The 23,276-nt window shown below is 40.5% G+C and overlaps 3 protein-coding genes across 6 annotated transcripts; all 3 read right to left on the bottom strand.

The window, feature by feature from the left end:
- Positions 1-430: 430 nt before the first annotated feature.
- Positions 431-7,176, bottom strand: zgc:66455 (uncharacterized protein LOC393502 homolog). Of its 2 annotated transcripts, none has more exons than XM_063884333.1 (10): positions 6,979-7,176; positions 6,861-6,891; positions 5,664-6,223; positions 4,132-4,636; positions 3,484-3,525; positions 3,283-3,383; positions 2,769-2,830; positions 2,128-2,294; positions 1,867-2,022; positions 431-1,265 (listed from the first exon to the last, which is right to left on the bottom strand). In XM_063884333.1, exons 1-10 carry the CDS (start codon positions 7,066-7,068, stop codon positions 1,174-1,176), a joined length of 1,806 nt encoding a protein of 601 aa, XP_063740403.1. In that variant the 5' UTR covers positions 7,069-7,176; the 3' UTR covers positions 431-1,173. The 2 variants fall into 2 exon arrangements, with proteins under 2 accessions (XP_063740403.1, XP_063740402.1); XM_063884332.1 differs by having other exon boundaries at positions 436-1,265; positions 5,664-6,226.
- An 815-nt stretch (positions 7,177-7,991) lies between these two features.
- On the bottom strand, positions 7,992-13,284 carry b3gnt2a (UDP-GlcNAc:betaGal beta-1,3-N-acetylglucosaminyltransferase 2a). Of its 3 annotated transcripts, none has more exons than XM_063882781.1 (3): positions 13,002-13,284; positions 11,978-12,105; positions 7,992-10,955 (listed from the first exon to the last, which is right to left on the bottom strand). In XM_063882781.1, exon 3 carries the CDS (start codon positions 10,935-10,937, stop codon positions 9,741-9,743), a length of 1,197 nt encoding a protein of 398 aa, XP_063738851.1. In that variant the 5' UTR covers positions 10,938-10,955; positions 11,978-12,105; positions 13,002-13,284; the 3' UTR covers positions 7,992-9,740. The 3 variants fall into 3 exon arrangements, 2 of the variants coding, with proteins under 2 accessions (XP_063738851.1, XP_063738852.1); XM_063882782.1 differs by having other exon boundaries at positions 13,154-13,277; XR_010165780.1 differs by lacking the exon at positions 7,992-10,955 and adding an exon at positions 10,963-11,803.
- An 847-nt stretch (positions 13,285-14,131) lies between these two features.
- On the bottom strand, positions 14,132-22,527 carry commd1 (copper metabolism (Murr1) domain containing 1). Its single transcript, XM_063884842.1, has 3 exons — positions 22,353-22,527; positions 20,972-21,262; positions 14,132-16,696 (listed from the first exon to the last, which is right to left on the bottom strand). The coding sequence occupies exons 1-3, from the start codon at positions 22,524-22,526 to the stop codon at positions 16,589-16,591; spliced, it is 573 nt and encodes a 190-aa protein (XP_063740912.1). The 5' UTR covers position 22,527; the 3' UTR covers positions 14,132-16,588.
- Between the last annotated feature and the right edge of the window lie 749 nt (positions 22,528-23,276).

The following is a 23,276-nucleotide window of genomic DNA, read 5'->3' as shown; positions in this document are numbered from 1 at the left end:
CCACCAATAACAAAGATATGAGATTAGACTGGAAACGTTTAGATGCTGCTGAGAGATTTATTCTGTGCATTTTGATCTTATTTTACATATAGTTATCCCTGTTGTTGTTATATTCTATGTTACTTTTTCCTCATTCGTGCTGCACTCCTTACATAAGAAAGTCCTACATAAAGAAAGTGTATTTTTTATAACGATGTAAAGAGTTTACTGCTGCTTAAATGTCCTTACATATAGCCTTTCCCTTGAGGCACATTTGTACACGTTAGTATCTATAGTCAGAGTTCAGCAACAGAAAACACATGTTGTCCTGTCTTCATGTTTAGAAAGCCTGGCATTGTGTCGTGGTCTATTTAAATACCCGTGTTTTGCATATTGCAATATTAAAGTCTCTTTCTGGATACCTCTCTGTTGGTGAACAAGTTCCTGCATATCTACTTATATGCCATTCTAACTTTTATAAAAGAGAGTTTTCTTTTGTACATTATATGTTTGACATTGCTTTGAAACATTTTGTTTTGTATATTGAGCTTTTGTTTTTCAATAGAATTGGGATTTTTAACATTCATTAAGCCCAGCCTTTTATTTCTCGTTCTTTCTATCATCTGTATTTCAAATAGTAAAAAATGAGTGTGTTTGAATCACAAATTGTAAAACTTTGCAATCCTAATTATTTTAGTATAAAAAGTGCCAAACAGTGGAAGCACAGTGTGTGTTCTGTGTTATTCAATCCGGTGATAAATGAGATGAAGGAAATGTGAAACAGGAGCCGTTATAAAAGCGTCTCCTTGAGTTTTTTGTCGGCGTTAAAAAGTAGAAAGAAAAACGTGTGAAAAAGCAGAGTCAGAAAACACTCGCTGTTCAGTTGAGATTTAATTCCCACAGTGAACAGCTTCAGATCAAACAGAAATTAATTTAAATAAAAAGTGTTTTAAAGACAGTGTGTGGTTCACATCTTCCCGCCCTCCCCCGGCGGCACCAGCGTGCTGAAGCGCAGCAGCGGGACGTCCACAGTCGGTGGGGGGCGCTCCTTCCCCAGGGGCCAGCCCTCCCTTAAGCCCCGGGCAGGGGGAGGTGGGGGGGGCAGGTCAGAGTCAACATGATGATGGTTGTTGTTGTTGTTGGGGTCAGCGTGGCCCCGCAGCATGAAGGCCCCCCGGTGGTGACGGTGGTACATCAGGCCGGCGGCCCCCAGCAGCACCAGCAGCAGCGAGCTGAGCAGGAAGAAGAGAACGTAGACGCCTCGAGACTCGAGGAGGAGCTGCAGCCTGAGGAGACAACAGGAAGTCAGGGGCTGGTCAACGGGCCCCTGAACTCTGACCTGCACAGGGGCCCACCAACATCCAACATAGGAGCTAAAGACTTTACAGTTCTTTGGTCTCGTTGTGTGTCTCCTTAGGCATTCCAGGTGTCTTTATGGTAGTTTTGTGTCTCTTCAAGGTAAATTCCTGTCTGGTTTTCGGTCATTTTGTATGTCTTAGCAGTTATTGTAGTCAATTTGGGCCTTTGTAGTCGTGTCATGAGTAATTGTAGTCAATGTGTGTGTCTTCATTTCTCTCCAGCGTCGTTTTTGTGTCTTTTTGTGGTCGTTTGGTGGGTGTTTTTTGTCTGTACTTGTTTTACCCCTACTTGTGTGTCTTTGTGGTTATTTTCTTCTTATTCCTTGTCATTTTGAGTCCAGTTTTTTAGCCTTTTTACATTTCTTTCAAAGTTTCTTTGTGGAGTCTCTTCCTGTCTCCTGCATTTTGCAGAAGTAGTGCCCTGGCCCGGTCTGCCAGATCAGTAATCCCTCCCTGCTTCTGGATTCTTTTGATTTAGTTCATCTCAAATAAATCAGTGTGTGTGTGTGTGTGTGAGAGTCCAGCTCACCTGCAGCATTCACATCCACACACACAGTTCCTGCTGACCCAAGGTGGGACTCGTCCTGGAAGCCCGGCCTGCAGCGGCACGAGTATGAGCCGAAGCGGTTCACACAGTCTGCGTTAACGTCACAGCGGACCAGCTGCGTCACACACTCGTCCACATCTGACACACACACACAAGAGTTTGACTCTTTAAGGCTTTTGCACTTATTCTAAATTGCTTCAGACAAAAGCATCAGCCAAATGTAATGTAGTGTAATTGCTGTACCTGCAGTGGACACGGAGAGGATGACAGCCTTCCTGCTGTTTCCTCTGACACCGACGTGTGTTGACATGAGTCCCTGCAGGGCGGAGTGCACCGTCATGTGGACCTGTAGACCTCTAGGACCCTGATCCAGCTGCAGCCACAGGATGTACAGCGCTCCTGCACTCAGCCTGCAGGTGTTCCACGAGTTGAGATTCATGCATTTAAGAGTCATTTCACAGAATCACGTTTCCCTCATTGATCGTTTTTTGCACCTCTCTTCATGTCTTCAGTGAGAGGATCCAAGATGCAAGTGAAGGTAACACAATGCTTGTTTACATCTTAACCTATAAGGTATTTGAAAAGCCTGAAAATTAATCAAAGCTGAAACCTGGAATGTTTTCTGAGCTCGTGATTTATAAAAATAACCAAAACATTAAGGCTTTAAAAAAAGGCGGAAAGGGAGCCTCGCTTCATAAAAACATGTTTCCTTGCTTTCTCTTTTCTTGCATCTCTCATGACGCCTTTAGTGAGCGGATATAGGATGCAAGTGAAGGTAACCAGTATGCGAGGAGGCAAAGGCACCTGACTTTCCTCTGCCTCCAGGTTACCTCTCTCGGTTTAAGTATTTTTAAACACAAACTTGCAGTGTGTTGTTCACCAACCTTTTAATTCTTTCTGATGACATGGACACCGGCGTATGCAGAGCCTCCAGCTGCTTACTGATCTACAGGAACACAAAAGCTGCAGGTAACAAATGCTCCAGCTTCTCTTTACATGCATGGTCAATGAAGCAACCTTGAACGGGTCCTATTCTGCTCATTTTCATATTTGTATTTAGTGTCTATTCCACCCTGTCAAAAAGCTCTTTATTGTTCTCATACTGCCTGTGCTGCAGCACCTCTTTTCACCCTCTGTCTGAAACCAGAGCCCAGTCTGCTCTGATTGGTTAGCTGGCCGGTTCTGTTGTGATTGGTCAACTGCTTGGAGATATCCCCCTCTTTTGCCTATCACGTACAATGTGTAGGAGCACTAGCCAGTAGAAGTGCGAGTGTTACATAGTGATTTTAGCCTTTGCAGACCATTTACATGCACACAAACCCAGATAAACACACTACAGGAAAGGGAAAAGTAGAAAAGGGAACTTTAAATTGTATCACTATGTTGTCAGCAACTTACCAGAGCCTCCACAGACAGCAGCAGAGACATGGCCAGGTTGTCCCAGCTCTCCTCCACATCTGGCCTGAAGTTCACTTCCACAGCCACCTCAAACAGGTAATCTGTCAAAGCATCAAAACACAGCATCAGCATCCTGCGTGTAGGCGTCGTTTCCTGTGAAATATTTACAGAAAATATACACATTATCAGTCCAACACTCACCGCCAGGATGATGTGAAAGTTCAGAGTGATTTCTGATGCGGGCTACAAGAGAGAAACATAAACAGCATTACGCTTCTACTCTCTTAATTACTTTTAACAGTCTAGATTAGAACAAGAGTGTTTAGGCCCAGGACCCTTTTGCTGATCATTGTGTTGGTGCATATGCTACGCTATAAAACAAATAATTAAACACAACTGCAGTTTGCCATAATTTAAAGGTGCCAAAGTGATTAAGCACAGGTTAGCTCACCTCGTGGATGAGGATGCACTTGATTATCATCACTGTTATTTTAATTAAATGTTGTTTTTTCACATATGGTAGATGTTTTAATAATATGTTGGATTCATGGTACTATATGAGGATTGTTTTGTATATTCAAAATAAAAATCTGACTATAATTTGACGACAGGGAGCTCCTTGTTGAAAATCCATGGTGTACACTTATTATACTTGGAGTGACGAATAAATAAAAATACAATCACTCCTGTAATCCAACCCAAATAAAACATTAATCCCAACCGTCTGAACGTTGGTTTAAAATCGGTAAAATATAAGAAACACAGACACATGACAAAGGGAGAATAATGGTTCTTGTAAATGCATTTCAGAGTAGAGTGAGTTAAGAATGAAAGCACAGATGGACTCACGGTGCCCTCTCTGGTCTGACAGCGGCTCCACCATGTTGGGCTGAGGATGAGTCTCCTCTGGTTCAGGTTCTGGAGCCTCAGAGACAGGAAGTTGATCCGAGGCCTCGCTGACCTCCGTCCTGCTCTCCTCCGTCCTGCTCTCCTCCGTCTTGCTCTCCTCCGTCCTGCTCTCCTCCGTCCGGCTCTCCTCCGTCCGGCTCTCCTCCGTCCGGCTCTCCTCCGTCCGGCTCTCCTCCGTCCGGCTCTCCTCCTCTGCAGCTTCCTCTGGATGTGTGGAAGCTTCCTCCACAGCAGCTGTCGGGATTCCTTCAGTGGGTTCCGGTTTGAGCACCAGGTTCTGACCGTCCTCTTCCTGCTGTGGAGGGACGGCTGAGTCCAGCGGGTCTGAGGAGGCTTGAGAGGCTCCTCTGCCCCACCGAGACGTGTGCTGTGTGGATGATCCCACTGAGGGGGCGGCTGTGAACCGGTTGTTGTTCTCCAACGCTGGAGGGTGGTTTTCAGCCATCTGAGTGAACACAGAAGATGGAAAAAATATGGAAATCCTTTCCGGAGTTTAATACACAATGACAACATGCAGATAGACACTGTAACAGACTTCAGAAAAGGAGAGTTTTCAATTGAAAAAAGTAAATAATGTAAAATTCCAGGTCATTTCTGGTCCTAGAAATATAATTTACCGCAATGGTATACAACTTCAGTGTATTTGTTCCGATTGATTCTGGTCTGCATGATTATGAGCGTTATTTATGATGTCCTTTTTGGAACAGAAAGTATCCCCCTGTACTCTTCTGCGTTTCCCATCAACACATTTTATAATTCGTCGTCAACGCATCTGCTCCTGCGTTTATTTTCCAAATGATTAAGTTGAGTACTCTTGTTTTTTGGGTTGGGAGAGATTTGTTCATATTTGTTGGACTATCTTATAATGGATATACACATTTGAAAAAGGGAGTAGTTGACCATTAGCAGGATGTTATACAAATGTAGCTGGAATGAGTCCTAAAATCTGAAAATGAGTCAGCATTTTAGAACTTCCTGTTCCTCGTCTTGAAGTAAATGTTTTTTCTTGAATCAGTTTTTGTTTAGATAGCTGAAATCACTGAGCTGTATGGTTTAGACAATCTTAAGAGAGCCAACAAGTGTCTTAATGAGACAACTGAACATTATCACGACGACCATTAGCCGCCTTTAGTTTAGCGGTGGTGATGTGACGTTATCGGACCGTAATGAAGGTCCATTATACCGTTTTTAGTTCTGGAGATTGTATTTATGCTTCAATTATCTTAAATTGGTATCCATATCTGAAGATTATCCTGCTGAACAAACATGTATCACGCTTCTTCTCCACAAATATCTGCAATATTACAAAATCCAACGGAAAAATCCTATTGGATTTATTATTACAGGGAATAAAGGAGATGGTAACTTCAAGGTCGGCCTACAAAAATATGTCCTCCCTGCTCCACTGTAATGGTGTGGATATAGTCTAATCTAGTAGAGCCAGGCATTACAGTTGAGGGTTTGACTCCCACCTCAGTGTCCCTGGCCTCCTCTTCCTCCCAGGGCGGCTCGGCCGTCATGTCTGAAGGCTGATTGTTGTAATCATACATGAGATCAAGATCATTTAACTCCATGAGTCCAGGAGGAAGGGGCTGTGACTTCCTGTTTGGTTCTGGGGATCCCTCCTGAGGGTTGTAAACCACCGGGAGTCCGAAGGACTGGTAGCGTCCGTAGAAGCCCCTATAGGGTGGGGTGGGCCAGCCCCCAATCAGCAGCACCACGTACAGAGTGTTGGAGGACGAGGTATACTTGGCCACCCTCCAGCACTTCTGCAGGACGTTGGTATCCAATACATGTCCGGCGGGCTCGTCCACGTGCACCTGGTCATCTTTGAGGTGGCAGGCGTCGTCAGGGGTCAGGTCCTCCAGGTGCAGGTGGATCCTCTTTGCAGGGTCCACCTGGATGGTCCAGTTGCACCACAGCGGGGGGTTGGAGCACATGTAGTCCGGGGAGAAGAAGTCGCCGGTGTCGCCCCGCAGCAGCTGGTGGCAGGTCTGCAGGGCGAAGAAGGCGCCGCCGTCTCCTCCACGACCTTCTGAGGGAGAAACACAACAACTGCTGGCTTCACATGGATTTCATTTAGCTGTTAATCACAACAGGATGTCACCAGACAGTTCTGATTATCAATCTGAGCACAACACTGGGAGTGGGAACAATTTTTGAATGGCCCTTTTATGCTTCTTGGGGTTTTCCCTTTCCTGTAGTGTGTTATATACTGTATATTCATTTTTAAAAAGAGGAGAAATATACAAAGACATATTGGCCATATTCATTTGTATACCAAGCGTTATGGCTGACATTGTATTAAATACTGAAGGGTTGCAGACTTCAGATAGCTGCCCACTGCTCCTAGTACTAGGATGGGTTAAATGCAGAGGGCCAATTTCACTGTGTGCTCTGCTGTGTGCATGTGTGTGACAATAAAGAGGGTTTCATCCTCCGATTCTAATATTCTAATAAATGTACATAAATGACAGCCGCATTAGTTTGTCTGTACTATCAGTTGAGATCTTTGTTTATAGATTATAATTTTACAGGTCGTTTTATAATTCAGAAATTGACTGTTGATTTAGATTTTCTGACTGTTTTCAAATGCACAGAGAAGAAGAAGAAAGCCACACATTCACATTTTCTAATCCCAAGACAAAAAGCTTTTGCTCGAGTCTCACCTGGAGGCTTGTTGGCTTCTTCTCTCATTGCCTACAAACACAAGAAAGCAAAAACAAACAATAAAATGACACCTATTTTACAGTATGAACACAACACAAGCGCTCATTTTAATCCTACCTGCGAGTCACACTGCTTCCAAAATATCCCAAATATCAGCAGAGATATGAGCAGCACTCTTTTAAAGCTAATGCTGTTCTTTTCTGGCATTTTATGACCTAAACTGTGTCTGTTAAACTTCTCTTAGTGCTTCACAGTTTCAGTTTAACTGCTGTTTGCCTTTCCTGTGTGAGCAGCTGAAATCCATCAGGAGGCTGATTGAGTGTGAGCAGCAGATCCGCCACCAGAGGTCCCTGTTGTAACGGAACACGTTCCCAATACACTTTAATCCAGCGACGATAAATGCATCTTTTTTAAGACTAAAAAGAACATTAATAGAATTAAAATTAAATGTAGTAGCTGTCTTTGTATCAGTAACCATTCTAACCTAAAAGTCCTTACAAAAAACATTAGAACAACATTTTAAATTGTTGTATAGAAGATAGAAAAATAAGTAAAGTATAAATAAGATTATATGAATGAATAAATAAATGTAATATAATAAATATATATGAAATAGGCTTTATGTTAAACTTCCATCCCCACCACTGTCTAGCAAGATAATGTTAATATTAATAATGACAAAATAATATCCTTTTTCACAACAACAATAATAATAATAATAAATAATAACAACAACAACAATAATAATAATAAATAATAATAATAAAAATAATAATAATAAATAATAATAATAATCAAAATAAAAATAATAAGATATTATCATAAAAGAAAATGCAAATTAAGTTTAAAATTAAATTAAAATCGTAATAATTCATTTTGGGTCTTTGTTATTGTCAACAAAGTCATACAAATAAGGCTAAAAATCAAATATTTATCAAAAGACAAATCACAATAGATATGTTATTAAGTTCACTTATTGGAACAGATGTATAATGAACAACCCTATAATATTATATACATATTCTATATATATAATAGTAATTAAAAAAATAAAATAACTATAAAATATTCTTAGAAAATACAATTCAAATTTCATTTTAATTCAAAATAATTTCAAGTAAATGTGGGAATTAGTTTTGGGTAATGTTAATACATTTTTACTGTCAATGTATTAATAATAAAAACATATATTAAATATTAATCACAAGACAAAACACAAGAGATGTTTTTTTATATATTTTCATTGAAACAGATTTTTTATCACCAAAACAATTTAAACAGACAATAGAAAACAGAACCGTCAACCCAAACAGATCTGTTGATGGAGGGGAAGACAACAAAACAACCTTTATTGCTCACAATATATTATTAAGATACAAAGGATAGATGAACAGGAACAGCAGCAACATCACATTTGAGATGTTTAAAACAACACTGAGCATTTAATGATCACCACAAAAATGTAGATTTTTAGTTTATAAACTCTGTCGTCTACAGAAAGAAGTGTGTGGGATCCGAGCTAATCTCCTTTTAGCAGTATCAGTAGTAAACGTTGTAATAAATGCACTAAAATATTAGCATTTTCTATTACAGTTGCTACCAAAAGCTAATCTTTCAGCACTAACAATTGTTTGAGTACAGTTAGCATATGCTTTCTTTCACATGAGTAGAAAACAGATGGTTGAGAAGCAAATATTAGACCAATAGAGTCTGCACAATAACACTGTTGATGACTCAAATCAAGTATAATTAACTCACTTGCTGTGATTGAAACAAAGCTCGTTTAACAGTTGAGAAATACTCTATAATCCAGAAGTATTGTATCTTTGAGAATCAGATGTTTAAGGTATAGAAATGTGTGTTTTATAACAACAAAAGTAACATTACAGGTTATTTGTTAGTCACTTTTATCCAAATCGACTTACATACATTCAATACTGCGGACGATCCCCACAGGAGGAGCGCACTACCCCACAGCCTAAGGATCTGTTGGAGGAGAAATAACTTATCCTTGAAATCCCCCGCAGTGTATTCGTCTTGAAGGCAGGTTCATGGTACAGAGTGTGTTTTACAGCATGTATGTGCTTGATAGTTCCTCGCCTAACTCATCACCCTCTAGACGGGACTAATTTAAGGTTGCTGCGACCGTTTCAACATATTTAACAAGGTGTTGTAATCTAAACAGTGCAAACACAAACGCAGGTGTTCCCTGGCAGCCTCGGGTCCATGCTAAACAACGCAGACCTGAACATTGGCAACTGCTACAGCTCTGTTTGCAAAACTGATACAGATATGGAGTAGCAAGAACATTTCCTGTCCCACAATAAACAACTGATGCACCCACTGATTACATCCAAAGCAAAACCACGACAAACAACACAAACACCAAAAAGAAATGTGTTGCTAGAGGAGAAACAGGACATACAGACAACTGTGAGGTTCCTTGAAGCACTGATAGAAACTGTTAAATGGCAAAAGTTACAGTGGTTCGAACACATACTGTAACAATAAAAAACGGTTCGCTACCAAACACCATTACGCATGGTGCAAAAGGGCCAAGGGGATAATGGCTTACCCGTACCTAGGTATGATTACTCCATTCTTGAATATTACAATTAGGGTCTCAAATGTGTAAAATGCACAAATACAGAGTTAATTTCCCTCTCCATCCATTTGACTGAGCAGGGACGGGGAGATTGGAGGCGGGGCTTAACATGCAAGTGCACATGCTCTATGGGCCCTGATACCTGTGTCCTTCTGTACTCGAGAATCAGACCCATTTGGCGTCATACACCACTGAGAAACTTTCATAGGACAAACCAGCGTCCCACCTCCATCTCTGTATACTCTTTACACGTCCGCGGGATAACCCTTGACCCTCACTGGCAGTCCAGCTCTGGGTGGATGATCCACGGCCAGATGGTCAACATCTCCTGTGGAGTGCGGCTGTGCACCAGCATCAAGTTCCTGTAAACGCACGGGTTGTCCCTGTACTTTGCATCGATGTCAAACGTCCTGAAGCCTGCGTGCTTCTCAGGAGCCAGGCCCAACTTCTTCAGACACATCCCCGTGTAGACATCATCAATGGGATACAGCACTACCTGCCGGGATGCGTTGTGGAGACGCAGCGCCAGCTCCCCCGAGTACAGATACCCTCCGCCACCTGCATAAGACGGGTAGCGCCCCTCAAACACACTCTCTGGGACAAAGTACTTGAGTCTGTGGTTCCTGTTTGGCCAGGCGTCACTGATAACATCCCCTATGAAGAAGTCCTTGGCTTTTTTCTCGGACAGGCCCTCAAGGAGGCCTACAATCCCTACGGTGTTGACAAATACATCGTCGTCACCCTTCAGGATGAACTGGGCGTGGGGGCAGTGTTTGCTGAACCAGTCCAGGAAGAGGACCTCCTTCAGGGTGAGGTTGTAGAAGGTGTCCCGGTAGTCCCACTGGAGGAGGTCTTTGTGGAGCTCCGCCTCGTGGTCCAGCATCCCCAGCAGGTCTGGAAAGTGGTCTACCGGCGAGGTGTTGCCCAGCAGGAACAGAGTCACCACCATGCGATTAGCTACGACCCCTGCACGACCCCATGTCTCACGAATGGCCTGCCGCCGCTCAAAGTGTGGGATCATGGATTTGACCGCCAGCAGCAGGAAGGGTCTTTCAGCGCAGACATGTGGCTGGTTTATCAGCATGGGGTATGTCCTGCAGCGCATGTGCAAAAGAAAATCCTGGAAGCCCTTTGGCAGAGAGTTGTAGTCCATGATCTGCATGGGGACTTTTTCATCCGGTTGGCAGGGGTCGGGGGGCCCGGAGTCATTCAGCCAATCGGGCAGCTCGACGAGGGAGTCGCTTGAGAGCAAAGAGTTCACAATGGGGTTGAAGATGAAGTCCAGGCGCTGCTGCTCCTTGTTCCAGAAGGATTTACTCTTTTCCTGCTGGTGCCAGAACCTCTTGGAGGGGATTCGAACACTGTGGCGGCCACCTTTGTGACGCCGGAGGCTCCACGAGACGCAAACCAGGAGGCAGACGAAGGCGTTGAGCATCATGATCATGCAGAGCTTTTTGCGGCACGCAGACATGTTGCCTCCCCTCTGCGTCTATAGAAAGGACAGAAAAATTAAGAAAAATCCCTTCAGAACGACACAAAACAGGCACAAATCTACAGATGCAGGACTTACGACAAAGCCAAAAGGGACATTTGGAAACATGGAGACAGCTCGATCGACCCTGAAGCTTTCATCAAGAATAAAACTAGAGGAATGATTTCACCACCGCTTGGTTTCAGAGCTCAAGACGTTGAGAACAAGGCCGCATTTTAATCTCTAATCCTGCAAGAACGGGCCCATGAGCATTTTGTCCTCACCCCCTCCTCCCCCTTTTCCTCCTCCTCAATCACACGTTTCCAATTCAGCCGTGCACGTGACACCGGTTAACTGACAGCCGTCTTTGTTATTGTCCACTGACTGATACACACAGATAAGCACTCAGATATTCCATGAGAGACTGATGATGCAGCAAAGTTTTTCCCTCACTTAAATACATGTGGAAACGTTTTGCTGGTGACAGAAGCCTGAAACAGTGATAGCACCAGATGTCAGTGTTGTCACTACTAAGTTAGTTTTGTCTGTACAGATTTGTTTAATTGAAAAATGGATGATGCATACTTTACAGTTCAGTCCCAATATGTTAGCTACATAAGTGTCATTGGTAGAGATATAGGCAAGTCCTTTTTTATTAAAAAGCTGTTGATTTTCACATGGATACACTCATATAAATGGAAATCAAATTCAATAAAACGATGTGTCCTATTTGATTGGGTCACATGATATGGAAAGCTATTAAATAAAAACACTGCAGATTTTCCTCCAAAATGTTATACAAAATAGTCCAAGAAGAAAATGTGGTCATCATTTTTCGACTGGTTGGAAATGGATGGGCCACAAGACTGGAAAGTATTGAAAAAAACGAACAACTTCAATAAAAAAACAGCTGAATGTGCATAAAAATATTAATATAAAGAATAGATGGTGGAATAAAATACACACAAGAGGTGCGTCCCTCTTGTCTCGTGTATAATAATGCAAGTCTTAGGTCACATGACATGTTGGCTGTATATTACCTGAGACTGTGGAAGGTTAGTCAGTAGGGGCTGGTGGAGACGCAGCGCTCTCCAGGTCTCATGTGGAGGAGCTGCAGGCCGGAGAACGGCGTCTCCAAGAAGAACCAGACTGTTGTTTGTGGATCCATCTGCAGTTAAACACAAAGACACGTTAACCGGGAAGAAACTCAGCAAGTGCAGGGATATTGTTTGCTTTAAATTGGGATTATTTTGGCAAAGAAGCAACTTAAGTAATGTCAGCTTGATCTTCACTTGCATATCTTTAGAGTAAACCAATCACACAGAAGTGAAGCAACACTGAGAATCAAAGTTTATTAAAGGGCCAATCTAAATGAATAACATTTCACAGAGCCTGACCAACGTTCACATAGTGATGGGACTTTGTATAAAAGCTATAAAATATAAATGATTTATTGAACTGCAGAGCTGTAAAACTTTAATTGCAGGACGGAGAGTTTGCTTGTTACTGAAAGATAATCTGATTTGAGAGAACAGATTTCAGTGTTTCATTCTGTGTATAAAGTACATGAAGGTTATTTTATATGTTAATGAATGAAGGTTACTTCCATGTGTTTTGATCATAAATCAGGAGTCTAATGGTGGAGTTTATTTGAAAAATGTACATCAGAAATTGCAACTGACTTTTGATATTATTATCAGGGTTCAAATTTGATATTCAAATGTGGACTGAACTCAAATAAACTGTTCACATTTGGCCCTAATCCTCTTCCGTAGCTTGCACTGACACCGACTTTTTTTTCCCATTAACGCATTGGATAAGACTCATTCTGAAAGAAGTGAACAACACTTTTCCACACTATTAGACAGAATCAATAGGTATAAACACGTGATTAATTCAACACGTCAGGCAAGTTATAACACACAAAGTTCAAAGTCAACCTCGCCTTGTTTTTATACTTCAAGATCTACTCAGCGGTCAAACTCTTGAGGTGAGTTTTCGGTTATTTCGCATATTTGCAGCATCAAAACAATACAAAGGGAGTTGTTTCTGTGGCTAACTAACCTTTCAAACCACCCCCTCGCGTCTTCGTTGTGAAATCAAAGGGAAACGCAGTGTTCAGGTCAACAGGCTGCAGCTCGTGCACCTGAACCCACCCTCCTATCCTTCACGCGGCGCGTATTTTGGAGATCAACTGCGCACTAATCCTCACTCACTGAAATGCGAACTTCACGGAACCACGAAATCCTCGCAAGTCCTTAAATATCCAACACAGATAACACCCTCTGTTGTTGGCGGAAAGGTGGAGGAGGTTTGCAGAAGTGAGAGACTCCCCTGTGCACAGACTCCTCCCTCAGGTTGCATGGCTGCACTTTAAAAGTGTTTCAAGGATTTCCAAGTGCAAAACACCCCCCTCCCTCCCCCTTATACCCCTCTAAATTTAACATCTTACAATCTGGGCTGAAGTGCAGTGGTAGACGATATACTCAGATCTTGTACTAAAGTAAAACTAGTAATACAGTAGGGTAGAAATACTCTATCCTGCAAATCATTTATGGAATTAATTCATATTTTTTTTAAGCATTGCAGTACATTACTTTAATGTTGTAGCTGGAAAAAGTGTTTTTATTATTATATATGTATGCATAAATAAATACTAGTCTTAACCTATAATAATGCACACTAGAGTATGTGTTGATTAATATTTTGTATTATTAAACTGAATCTGAAAGCTGTAATATATATATACTTACCCCTGAGACGTAGTGGAGTAAAAGCATAAAGTTGCACAAAATGGAAACTTCAAAATTGAACTGAAAAGAACTCAGGGATTTTAGCCTTTGCAGACCATTTACATGCACTAAAAACCTACAACGCACTACAGCAAAAGCTTAACTTGGCCCCTTTAATATCTGCTTGCTGTGAGAACCACATGTCTCTTGAAGTCAACTTTTCGATGCATTATCCATCTGGAGAAACATGTGTTTTCACTGGACAGGAGGAGGGTGGAAAACTGAAATCTAAAAGGAACCCACTGATGAATGTAGCTGAAAGAACACTAGTGTATCTTGAAGTCGCAGTTGTCTTATCAAAGCTGTTGGTTAACACAAGCTGATAAACCGCCCCCACGCCTCATCGAGCCGTCAACAGTCAGACACGACACGCTGAAGATTAGCAGTAAAAGTGACGAGAAGTTCCAACAAGATGTCTTAGAAGTTTATTACAAAGCAATAATGACAAATACAAGGACATATTTACATTGAGCAGTCCTTCAAAATGATTAATGAAGTTCAATCGTGCACAAACGAATATTTCTCTGCACCCAGCAAGCACTGACAGATCTCCTTTATATTATTAATTATAGTTTGGGTTCTCTTGCATTTATGTCCAGCAAACACTAAACACTTGAATCAAAACACAATAACTATTACAAATCAGAAATATGTGTGTGAGCACATTTAAGACAGTATAGAATAGAGTATCATTCATCACATTACTCTCCTAGCATGATCTTGGGTTGGGTTGTAAATGCAATCTTTTGGCCTGAAAGCAAAAGCAGGGTTTTTATGGTTTATACTTTATTGATTTAAGAGTTTATTTATCAATCATTGTATTGCTTGTCAGTGCCACCCACCTCTGGAGCAATATCACTAATTAATATCATTCTTAGTTTGGTGGTTTGAGCACCCTCAGAAGTTGGGGAAAAGGGCCATTCTTTAGGAGGCAGGAGCTTACATTTTGTTAGCCATCTAAAATAAATCGTCATTATTTAAAGCGTACTGTATATTTGAATCTGCCATCAGACAGCCCTTTCCAACAGAGAACTTAATTTAGAGAATTCAAAGCCTGCAGACTCCATCGATAACAGTATTTTTGTGTGACTCGTTTTTAAGGTTTACTCGTCCAAAGTCATAAATGAACAGAAACTAACTCACAGATCGAGGCAGAAGTCAACCAGCAACTCGGTTGTTCTTTGTAAAAAGTACATTTTCTCTGAATGGAGTCTAGTGGTTTTGCAGAGAGCATAGAAAAGGACTTCAGTAAGAGAGCTGTTTGGGGCCACCGTGTAGCTAGTTTGGTGGAGCTAGCAGCCGATGTACTGGTCTCCAGATGGAGGCATCAAAATCCATTTGCCGCATTTCATACCCATTTCACTATCAATAAAGGCAGTGTTTGCCCAAAAATATTCTTTAAAAAAAGGTCTGTCAAGCGTTGAAAAGATTCCAAATGCACACTTACACTGATATAGATTAAAGGTGGCTTAAATAGATTTAGATGCCCCCTCCGTCCACAGCTTGATTACATTCTGTGCTGGTATCCTTCTCTGTCTATCCAAACTGTGCCAAAGTACGTTGCTACAGTACTTCCTGTGACCCCACAAAATCTGAACTCTCCCTTTAGGGGAGGCAATGCATCCCACTGGATCTGAGTGCAGATTTAACTAACTGACTTTATATAAATAGCTACTATTAATCTGAACTAACGAATCAAGTCCTCAATCAAACTGCTCAAGTGCTGCTGAGGTCCTGCAGGCTTTTGTTCCTCTTAAGAATTAATGGGCCACGTGAAATCTGCCCCTGCAGGCAGTCCACCTGACACCAGGCTAGGCTCAGAAATGGATGATGATGCCGTCTCCTTAAAGGAACAGGACGATGTAAACTCTGTTCGGGTACATGACAAATAATGTTCACAACAGAAAGCGTTCATCAGTCTAAAGTGAAGGCTATCAGCTGCACCTTGAGCTAAACGCTTATGCTACCTTGCTAACATCTCAGTAATATCCTGGATAGGTTTTAGTTGTTCTATGCATCACATATTCACTTGTAGGGATGAATAAAGTTGTATTGAATTAAATGTTTGAATGAAATGCTCACATGTTGTAAGCATTAGCTACTTAGTGAGCATTTCCAGTGGGACAGAATCAGTATTTTTGGAGCTAAATGCTAAAATTCATATTCAGAATATTGACACAATCATTTTCTGCTAATGTTAGCATTTTATGATTTAGTAGCTAAGGCGTTTGGATTGAATGCAAATTATCGTTGTTTGTAACACTTGCTTCTCGAGAAACAGCATCAGAGGAAAATTGTTTAACTCAAAGTTATTAATATCAATGCTTTTGAGTTCTTGAACATGTCTGCGTTGACTTTAAATGCACTTTCCATCTAAAGCAACAGTTTATGTTCTGTCTGACTTTAGATTTAAAGATCAGCCTCTTTATCATTTTCAAATTAGGTTGCAGTGTTTGCTTTAACGACTTTTGTTTCTGTTTCATTGTATTTGAAAAGAAAATGCTTGAAAATGTTGCTTTAACACACACTTTCAGAAAGGGCATAAAGAAGCATCACTCATAAAAAACCGTTTGGCACTTTGAGTTAGTGTTGGTTGAAAAAACAACACTTTTTTGGTCCATCAACAAGACCCTTAATATGTGGACGAGTCTATATGACAAGTTGTATTGAAATGAGGATTATGTTTCACACACGGGATGCCTTTAAAGTCTGTGGGCAGAGCCATGCTGGATCCATCCTGGCAAATCAGCAGAGGGAAATTTTCCGGAGGAGAAAGCTCGAGATGGTCTGACTTCGTCTCTCCGTCAGAATCCCACCTTCACATTTCTCTGCTGCCGAAGGAAAAGCTCTCTTTTAGTTTCAGGTTCGATGAACGATTCTGTCGATGCTTTCCTGGATATCAGACATCTTCTTCAGCACCTGGTTGACCTTGGCTTCATCAAACTCCAGACACACGAACTCTGAGTCCTGAGAGAGGCAGGCGACATTTCAATAAAACACATTATAAAAACTCAGACTGCAGACATTGACTTTGAGTCAAAAATAGACACATGAGCCAAGAACCAGAAAATATAGACATGGCTTTTATAAAAACAAGCATGTATAAAACTAAGGGAAACCATACATAAATAGCACCAATGACATTAATGAAGATATATTTCAGTAGAATGAATTAATGACACCACCTATACCTCAAATATTGTATGGTTGACGACTGCTTTGAACAACTAAGACAGAATGTTTGCCTGATAAATATCAACATTTAAAGTATCAAAGGGATCCATGGATAGTTCTCTTTGCATGCTTGTTCACCGTGCAAACAGGAGCTGCTAATAATGCCCATACATACTTTATTAATACTTGTTTGGTATGTATATATATATATATATATATATATACATATTTGTATACTGGTATTCTTTCCAGTTACTGTAGTTTCACATTTTTTATCAAAGTAAGACACAGTACTTTTTTCATGTTGTACTGAAATGTCTTGAATGGTGCGATCACACACACAGATATTTAAAAAGTCTTTGTGCTGGAGTCTGCAGGGTCCCACAGTCAGACTAAGTGACGACTTTTAAAAAGGTCCCATAATTTTACCAAATGTATCACTTTTTCCCCAAAAATCTGCCTTTAGCTTCAAATCTCTGAATTTTCTGAATTCACACTTTCTCTCCCCATTTCTTTCCTTTCCAAACTTCTCTTTTTTTTCCAATTTTCGAGTTTTTTGAATTTCCGACTTTAAAAAGAAATTCCTAAAAGATCTGAATATTTTTTTTAATTTCTGATTTTCTTTCTAAAAATAATGATCCTAATAAATAATCAAATGGAAAGATTTTGGCCTTGTTTCCAGTCTGAACTTCCTCCACACGGATGAAGGGCATCGTCTCTTCCAGCTCCACTGGGATGTAAGAGTTTAAGGACACCTTGATGTTGAATGTGACTCCCTCCACCTACTTCTGCAGCCTTCAGGCATTTTGGGGCTAAATTTAGACGTGATTGAATAATAGTAAAGTATAATCCAGTCTGCTGACCTGCTTTCTCTGCGCTGTGGGAGCTGCAGATTGGGTCAAAGAGAATGGGAACAAGACTCCTGAAAGTGTCATCAACATCACACTCTACTCCTCACCAGGACACCACCTTCACTTTCAGAATAAAAAAACCCAAGCAACCGAGATCCAGACAAACGTTTTGGTCCATTTTTCAGATTTACCTACAAAATATTACAGTCAAGAACACCATAAAACCAATTGTATTATTCCATTGGATCAAAACGATAATGTTAGGCAATAAACAAACTACATGACGGTCAAGAGTCATGACTTCACATCAACCCCGCTAAGCTAAAGGTGGCTAGTGATCAACTCGATGACATTTAGTAAGCTTCAAAATTCACCAGTGAGGTTCTTACTGATGTTTGTATTTGACTTAAAAGTCTCTTCAGCTTCTGTTAACCAAAAAATAAAGACACTACGTGAAAAACGCTTTGAATAAAAGAAGAAATAAATCCTCACTTTGTTGGATTCTTACCGGGATTGTGTCCATATCATGAACACAGTTTTTACCTTTCCTGAATATAATCTTCCTTAATAAAATAACTGTGAGGAGCCGCAGGAAGTCATGGTAGTATTTGAGAAGCCAGATCAGGCTTCACTTTCCATTAACCCAATATTGATATGTCAACATCAGCTTCGCCCTAACTTAATAAAAGTGAGACCCTCACCGTCTGCAGTGCTCCCTTAAACTAAAGTACGCCGGGTACAGTCGGCTGGATGAAAGTGGTCTCCCTAAAGCGTGTAAATGAGTAAAAAAAGTCAACCCACAGGGTAGACGCGTCACTGCCAATTGTAGAAATGTCATCACAGCAGGTATGGTTATTTCTGCTGTGTGTAGTGCCCGCAGGAGGTCAATACTCCCGAGACCCGATGTAGAAGATTTAGAAACAAACTCAGTGCTGAACAGGAACAGCTCTGCAGACAGCCTGGTGATATCTGCCCCAGGATGGAGGTCTGCTGGTTGTCAGCATGCTCAAAATATCTATGCTGTACACACACACAAATATTCTCTTTAATCTACTTAGGACATCTGGACCCCATGGCATTCATCACACAGCAAATGTTATGTTCCCTCATTCTTCCAGACGAATATATCAGTCCAATGTCTACAATTTAGTCCTCACACAATGTCAGAAATCTCAGTTTTGTTATGGACTCTGACCTCATTTTCTAAAAACCCACATCAAGGAATTACAAAATCAGCTTTCGACCAAATTAGAACACAGCTAGACTGAAACACTCAGGTCTCAACACGGTCTAGAGAAACTGGTCCATGCCTTTGATTACTGCTGTGTCTTTACATGTCTCTGTAAGAAATCAATCAGACAACTCATCCAGAACGCTGCCGCCAGAGTCCTCGCCAAAGCTATACGAATTGAGCACATCGCCCCAGTTCTCACAGCTCTGCACTTCTAATAAAACAAAGAATACACTTCAAACTCTCACCGTGAGCTCTCAGATCACGGGGAATAGGTTTACTCATCGTCCCCAGGGGCATAACCAAATACACCAAGGCAGCTTTTAGCTTTTGTGCTCTGCAGATCTGCAACAAACCTTGAGGTCTATCCCAACCCAACCCTGAGTTATTTTAAATCAAGGCTGAAAACCCTCCTGTTTACCGCTGCTTTTCTGAAGTCATCTAACTATGTTTTTATCATTGCACTTCTTGCTGCATCATCTATATTTACAATGTCTATGTTTAACATTTCAACTCACTGCATTTACATTTAATCAACACTTCCAATGTAAGTACACAATATTTATACAATTTAGGTTTTAAGTAGAACTAGTAGATTGGTCTATTTACTTATTCTGTATAATTGTATATGGCGTAATACTTAAAAACTCTATACTGTAGACGTATCTCTCTTTTCAATATTCTATTTTATTTTATTATACTTTTTACAAATGTGTAATGCCTGTTAGCATCCTGCTATAACAAATAAAATCCCAATTCGGGATGAATAAAGTTGATTTAATTTGGTGTAATTAAATCAGATCCAGTTTAATTAAATCATTATAAAAAAATACTTATTTTAAACCAAACCATGATTTCTTTCATAACCCTGTTTTGTTGTGTTATAGTTTTGTTTTCTTTCAATTTAAATGATAAAACTTGGAATACTGCAGCTGTTAAACAGGGGAATGATGTTCCCTCAAAGCGTAAGTGAGAATTCAGTGCAGTCATAAAGGATTATAACTTGCATCAGTCAGGGTTCATCATTTCTTTCCTGGAGTTGTTTCGATCGCACAAGAGGCACTTCCATTGTTATCAACCTGGACAGGAAGCTGGGGCTTGTTTGTGGCTAGCAAGTTTTTCCATTTTGTTTGCTAACGTGCCAAATCCATTTCACTATGTCACGCCCAAAACACTTCAAATGATGAGTCAGTGACACACACAGTATGCTGCAGACAGGCGTTGAAGCACATTCTCTGTCTGAGCACTCCCAGTTCCCTTGATTCAAAGTCAACAGATTGTTCAATGTGTTTGTGGTTATAATGTCTGTAGTTAACACAAACTGAAGAGACGTCCATGTTTGATTCGATTGGTAAATACACCAGTTGTTAAATGTCCAAAGCTTCTATGTGTCCTAAAAACTTCAGAGTATCTAAATGAGACAACCAAACGTCATCACACCAAACATTAGCCGCCGTTAGCTGAGCGGTGGAGACGTGAAGTCATGTGACCGTGATGTATTTCCTTTGTAGCCTAACAATACCTTTTTACTTTGCATTTATTGGTGTTAATATGTAGAGCTCATCCCACTTGTGTGAGTATCATAAAGTTAAGTTTGCTACAGAGCTTATTTTCTGCTATATTCTGAAATCCAATGGAAAAACCCCAATGTTTAGGTGCCCCATCAGGGTACGCATAAGGCACTTATACACTCAAAACATAAAGTGTAAGCACAGACTTCATAGCCAGAGGCGGCTTTTATTGTGGCCGGACACTTTTAACATTGCCAACATGAAGAAAGTCCTGCAGAGATACCAACAGCACATCAGTGGACCATATTTATTCCCCTGTCCGACATAGATTTAAAGCTCTCCCTCGCCCTCCATTTGGACCACATTCCTTCTGTGTAGCTACTGTGCATATGACAATAAAGCCTTTGAATTGTGAATGTTAAATAAGTACGTAAATTGAGACACAGAATAAGTGACATTGAATGACTAGTCTCACCTGTCCCGCTCGGCCCAGCTCCAGTTCCATCAGGGCCACCGGGCCGCTGTGTGCTGCATCCCCCCGGCTGGTTGCAGTGTGGAGGTCAACCCTCCAGGAAAGGCCCCTGAGGCCAGGCTCCCAGCGGCTCTGAGACAGCAGGCTTTCCCTCACCCGCACCCGCTGGCTCTTCCAGAAGCGAGAGAGGGCGGCGGCCTGCTCGGCACTCAGCCCCCCGCTCCCCTGCCTCTTCGTCTGCGCTGTGAGGAAGGCCTCCAGCTGGGAGGGGTCCATGTCTGCTGTGGCAATAGACTGAGAAATGGAGGAGAGGAAGAGGAGGATCAGGTGAAGGTGTTTGACAAAGCTGGAGTTGAAACAGTGGGACGTGGGACCACACTTTCAGGATTTATTTGTCCCAAAAATAATTCTGAGAGTTGGAATTTGTTGTACATATGAAAATAAAGCCTTTGAATCTTGGAAACATATTTATTTTTACAATGGATTAATATTGTATATATTTGTGAGACGATTCCACTCAAAGACATACAAAAGAATAACACTACTATCAGAACAAAATTCTATCAACACCTAAGTTACAGGAAGTCAAACGTACTGCTATTTTGTTTTTGTTTGCCATTTCATATTTTTCCACAAATGTAATAAAGTTCAAATAAAAAATCTGCACATCATCTCACTGATGCTCTCAGATTAAACTCATTTGAAGTGTTGTCTTTGTGAATCTCAACTTTATACTGTATCTTTTTCCCATAAATACAGTACATTTGTATTAACTGAACCTGTATGTTACTTGTATTGATTGTTGTGACATATTGTAATGTTGTTTTCTTGGCTTTCCTTGTGTCATTCTGTGGTTGTAATGTAATGTATGTCAGTGCTGCCCCCTGCTGTCTACAGGTGAGACACAGAGAAAGACTAATGCATGTAAACATCTCATTTTAATAAGTTTTCATCTACAGTTCAGACTTTAAAGGATTATCAGGATTCAAATACAATACTTATTATTATCTGAAATCTACCTGTTCAATCAGTTTTACATCAGACCAGTTTTACAACAAATATACCTTTGGACTGCGCTCATTTTCACTATTCCTTAAGTATTTTTTGCACAATAGCTTGCACTGTACGAAACTGATATTGCACATATTCTTTCCGTGTGCTTCTTTGTAAATATCAACCTCGAATTTGAACTAAGCAGGCCTGCATTAGTATGTATTTACATTACACCGATGGTCCCCTTTTCTGCTTACTGCTTACACTACAAGTAAAACTGTTTTGTACATATGTGCAGTTATTATATTAATCACGCTCACAGAACAATAAAACATTATATTGTGGCTGATATTTCTGCAGTACTTTCAGGATGAAGGTCTGTATTCATTACCTTGATGAGGGCTTTCATTTTCTCATGCAAAGCCTTGAACTCCTCCTGCGACAGCTCGTGATACAACTCATGTTTCAGCAGCTCCTCTGTGATTTCGCTGTTGTTGTAATACACTTTTTGAGCTATTCCATTCAACAGTCCGCTCAAAGACTTCGTTGCCTCTACATCCGCCATGTTTGCTTGTCAGTGTGGTCACATGACATGGGTGGATCATAATCACGTGAAGTCTGGCACAAGATGGCATTGTGGGAGTTGTAGTTTTACAGTGCTTGAACCGTTTAATTGCTCATTTTTTATTTCCATAAGGGGGTTCAGGTATTATTCAGGTAACGAAATATATATTGTATTATATTATATTATATTATATTAACAGTACTTGAGAGGACATTTTTAGATCTGACTGGCCATTCTAACCCGCTAGACTTTTACAATGTTTTTTACCAACACTTCCACCTAAATTAAATGAGCTAACTTAGAATAACAGAATAAGTGTTCATATTGTAAAAAATCCTGCGTTCAAAATCTTAAATAAAGGACAAAAGTATTATCAGCAAAAAGTAATCATTGTGCAGAGAAATGGCTTTCATGTGTATTTTTCAAAGTAGGCCTATGACATTTCTAGACAGTGTTGCATCAGCAAAAATTACTGTTGAAGACCAAGTTCTGATTTACTTTTTTAATAAAATATTTAAATAATTTGACAGGTTTGTGATTTCAAAACTTATTTTTAGACATGCGTTTTGTTAATGGTATTTACAGCTATTAAATAAATGTAGTGTAGTGTCAAAATACATCATTTATCTTTGAAATGTAGTGGAATAGGAGTATAAAGTACCTCAAAATTGTACTTAAGTACAGTACTTACAGTACTACTAAATGTAGTTTCTTCCCTTCTCTGCATATTAACGATATTGATCAATATTT

This window comes from Eleginops maclovinus, chromosome 5, assembly GCF_036324505.1.
Source record: "Eleginops maclovinus isolate JMC-PN-2008 ecotype Puerto Natales chromosome 5, JC_Emac_rtc_rv5, whole genome shotgun sequence".
Taxonomy (NCBI): domain Eukaryota; kingdom Metazoa; phylum Chordata; class Actinopteri; order Perciformes; family Eleginopidae; genus Eleginops; species Eleginops maclovinus.
The sequence above is the reverse complement of the archived record's forward strand: the minus strand, read 5'-3'. Positions and strand labels throughout refer to the sequence as shown.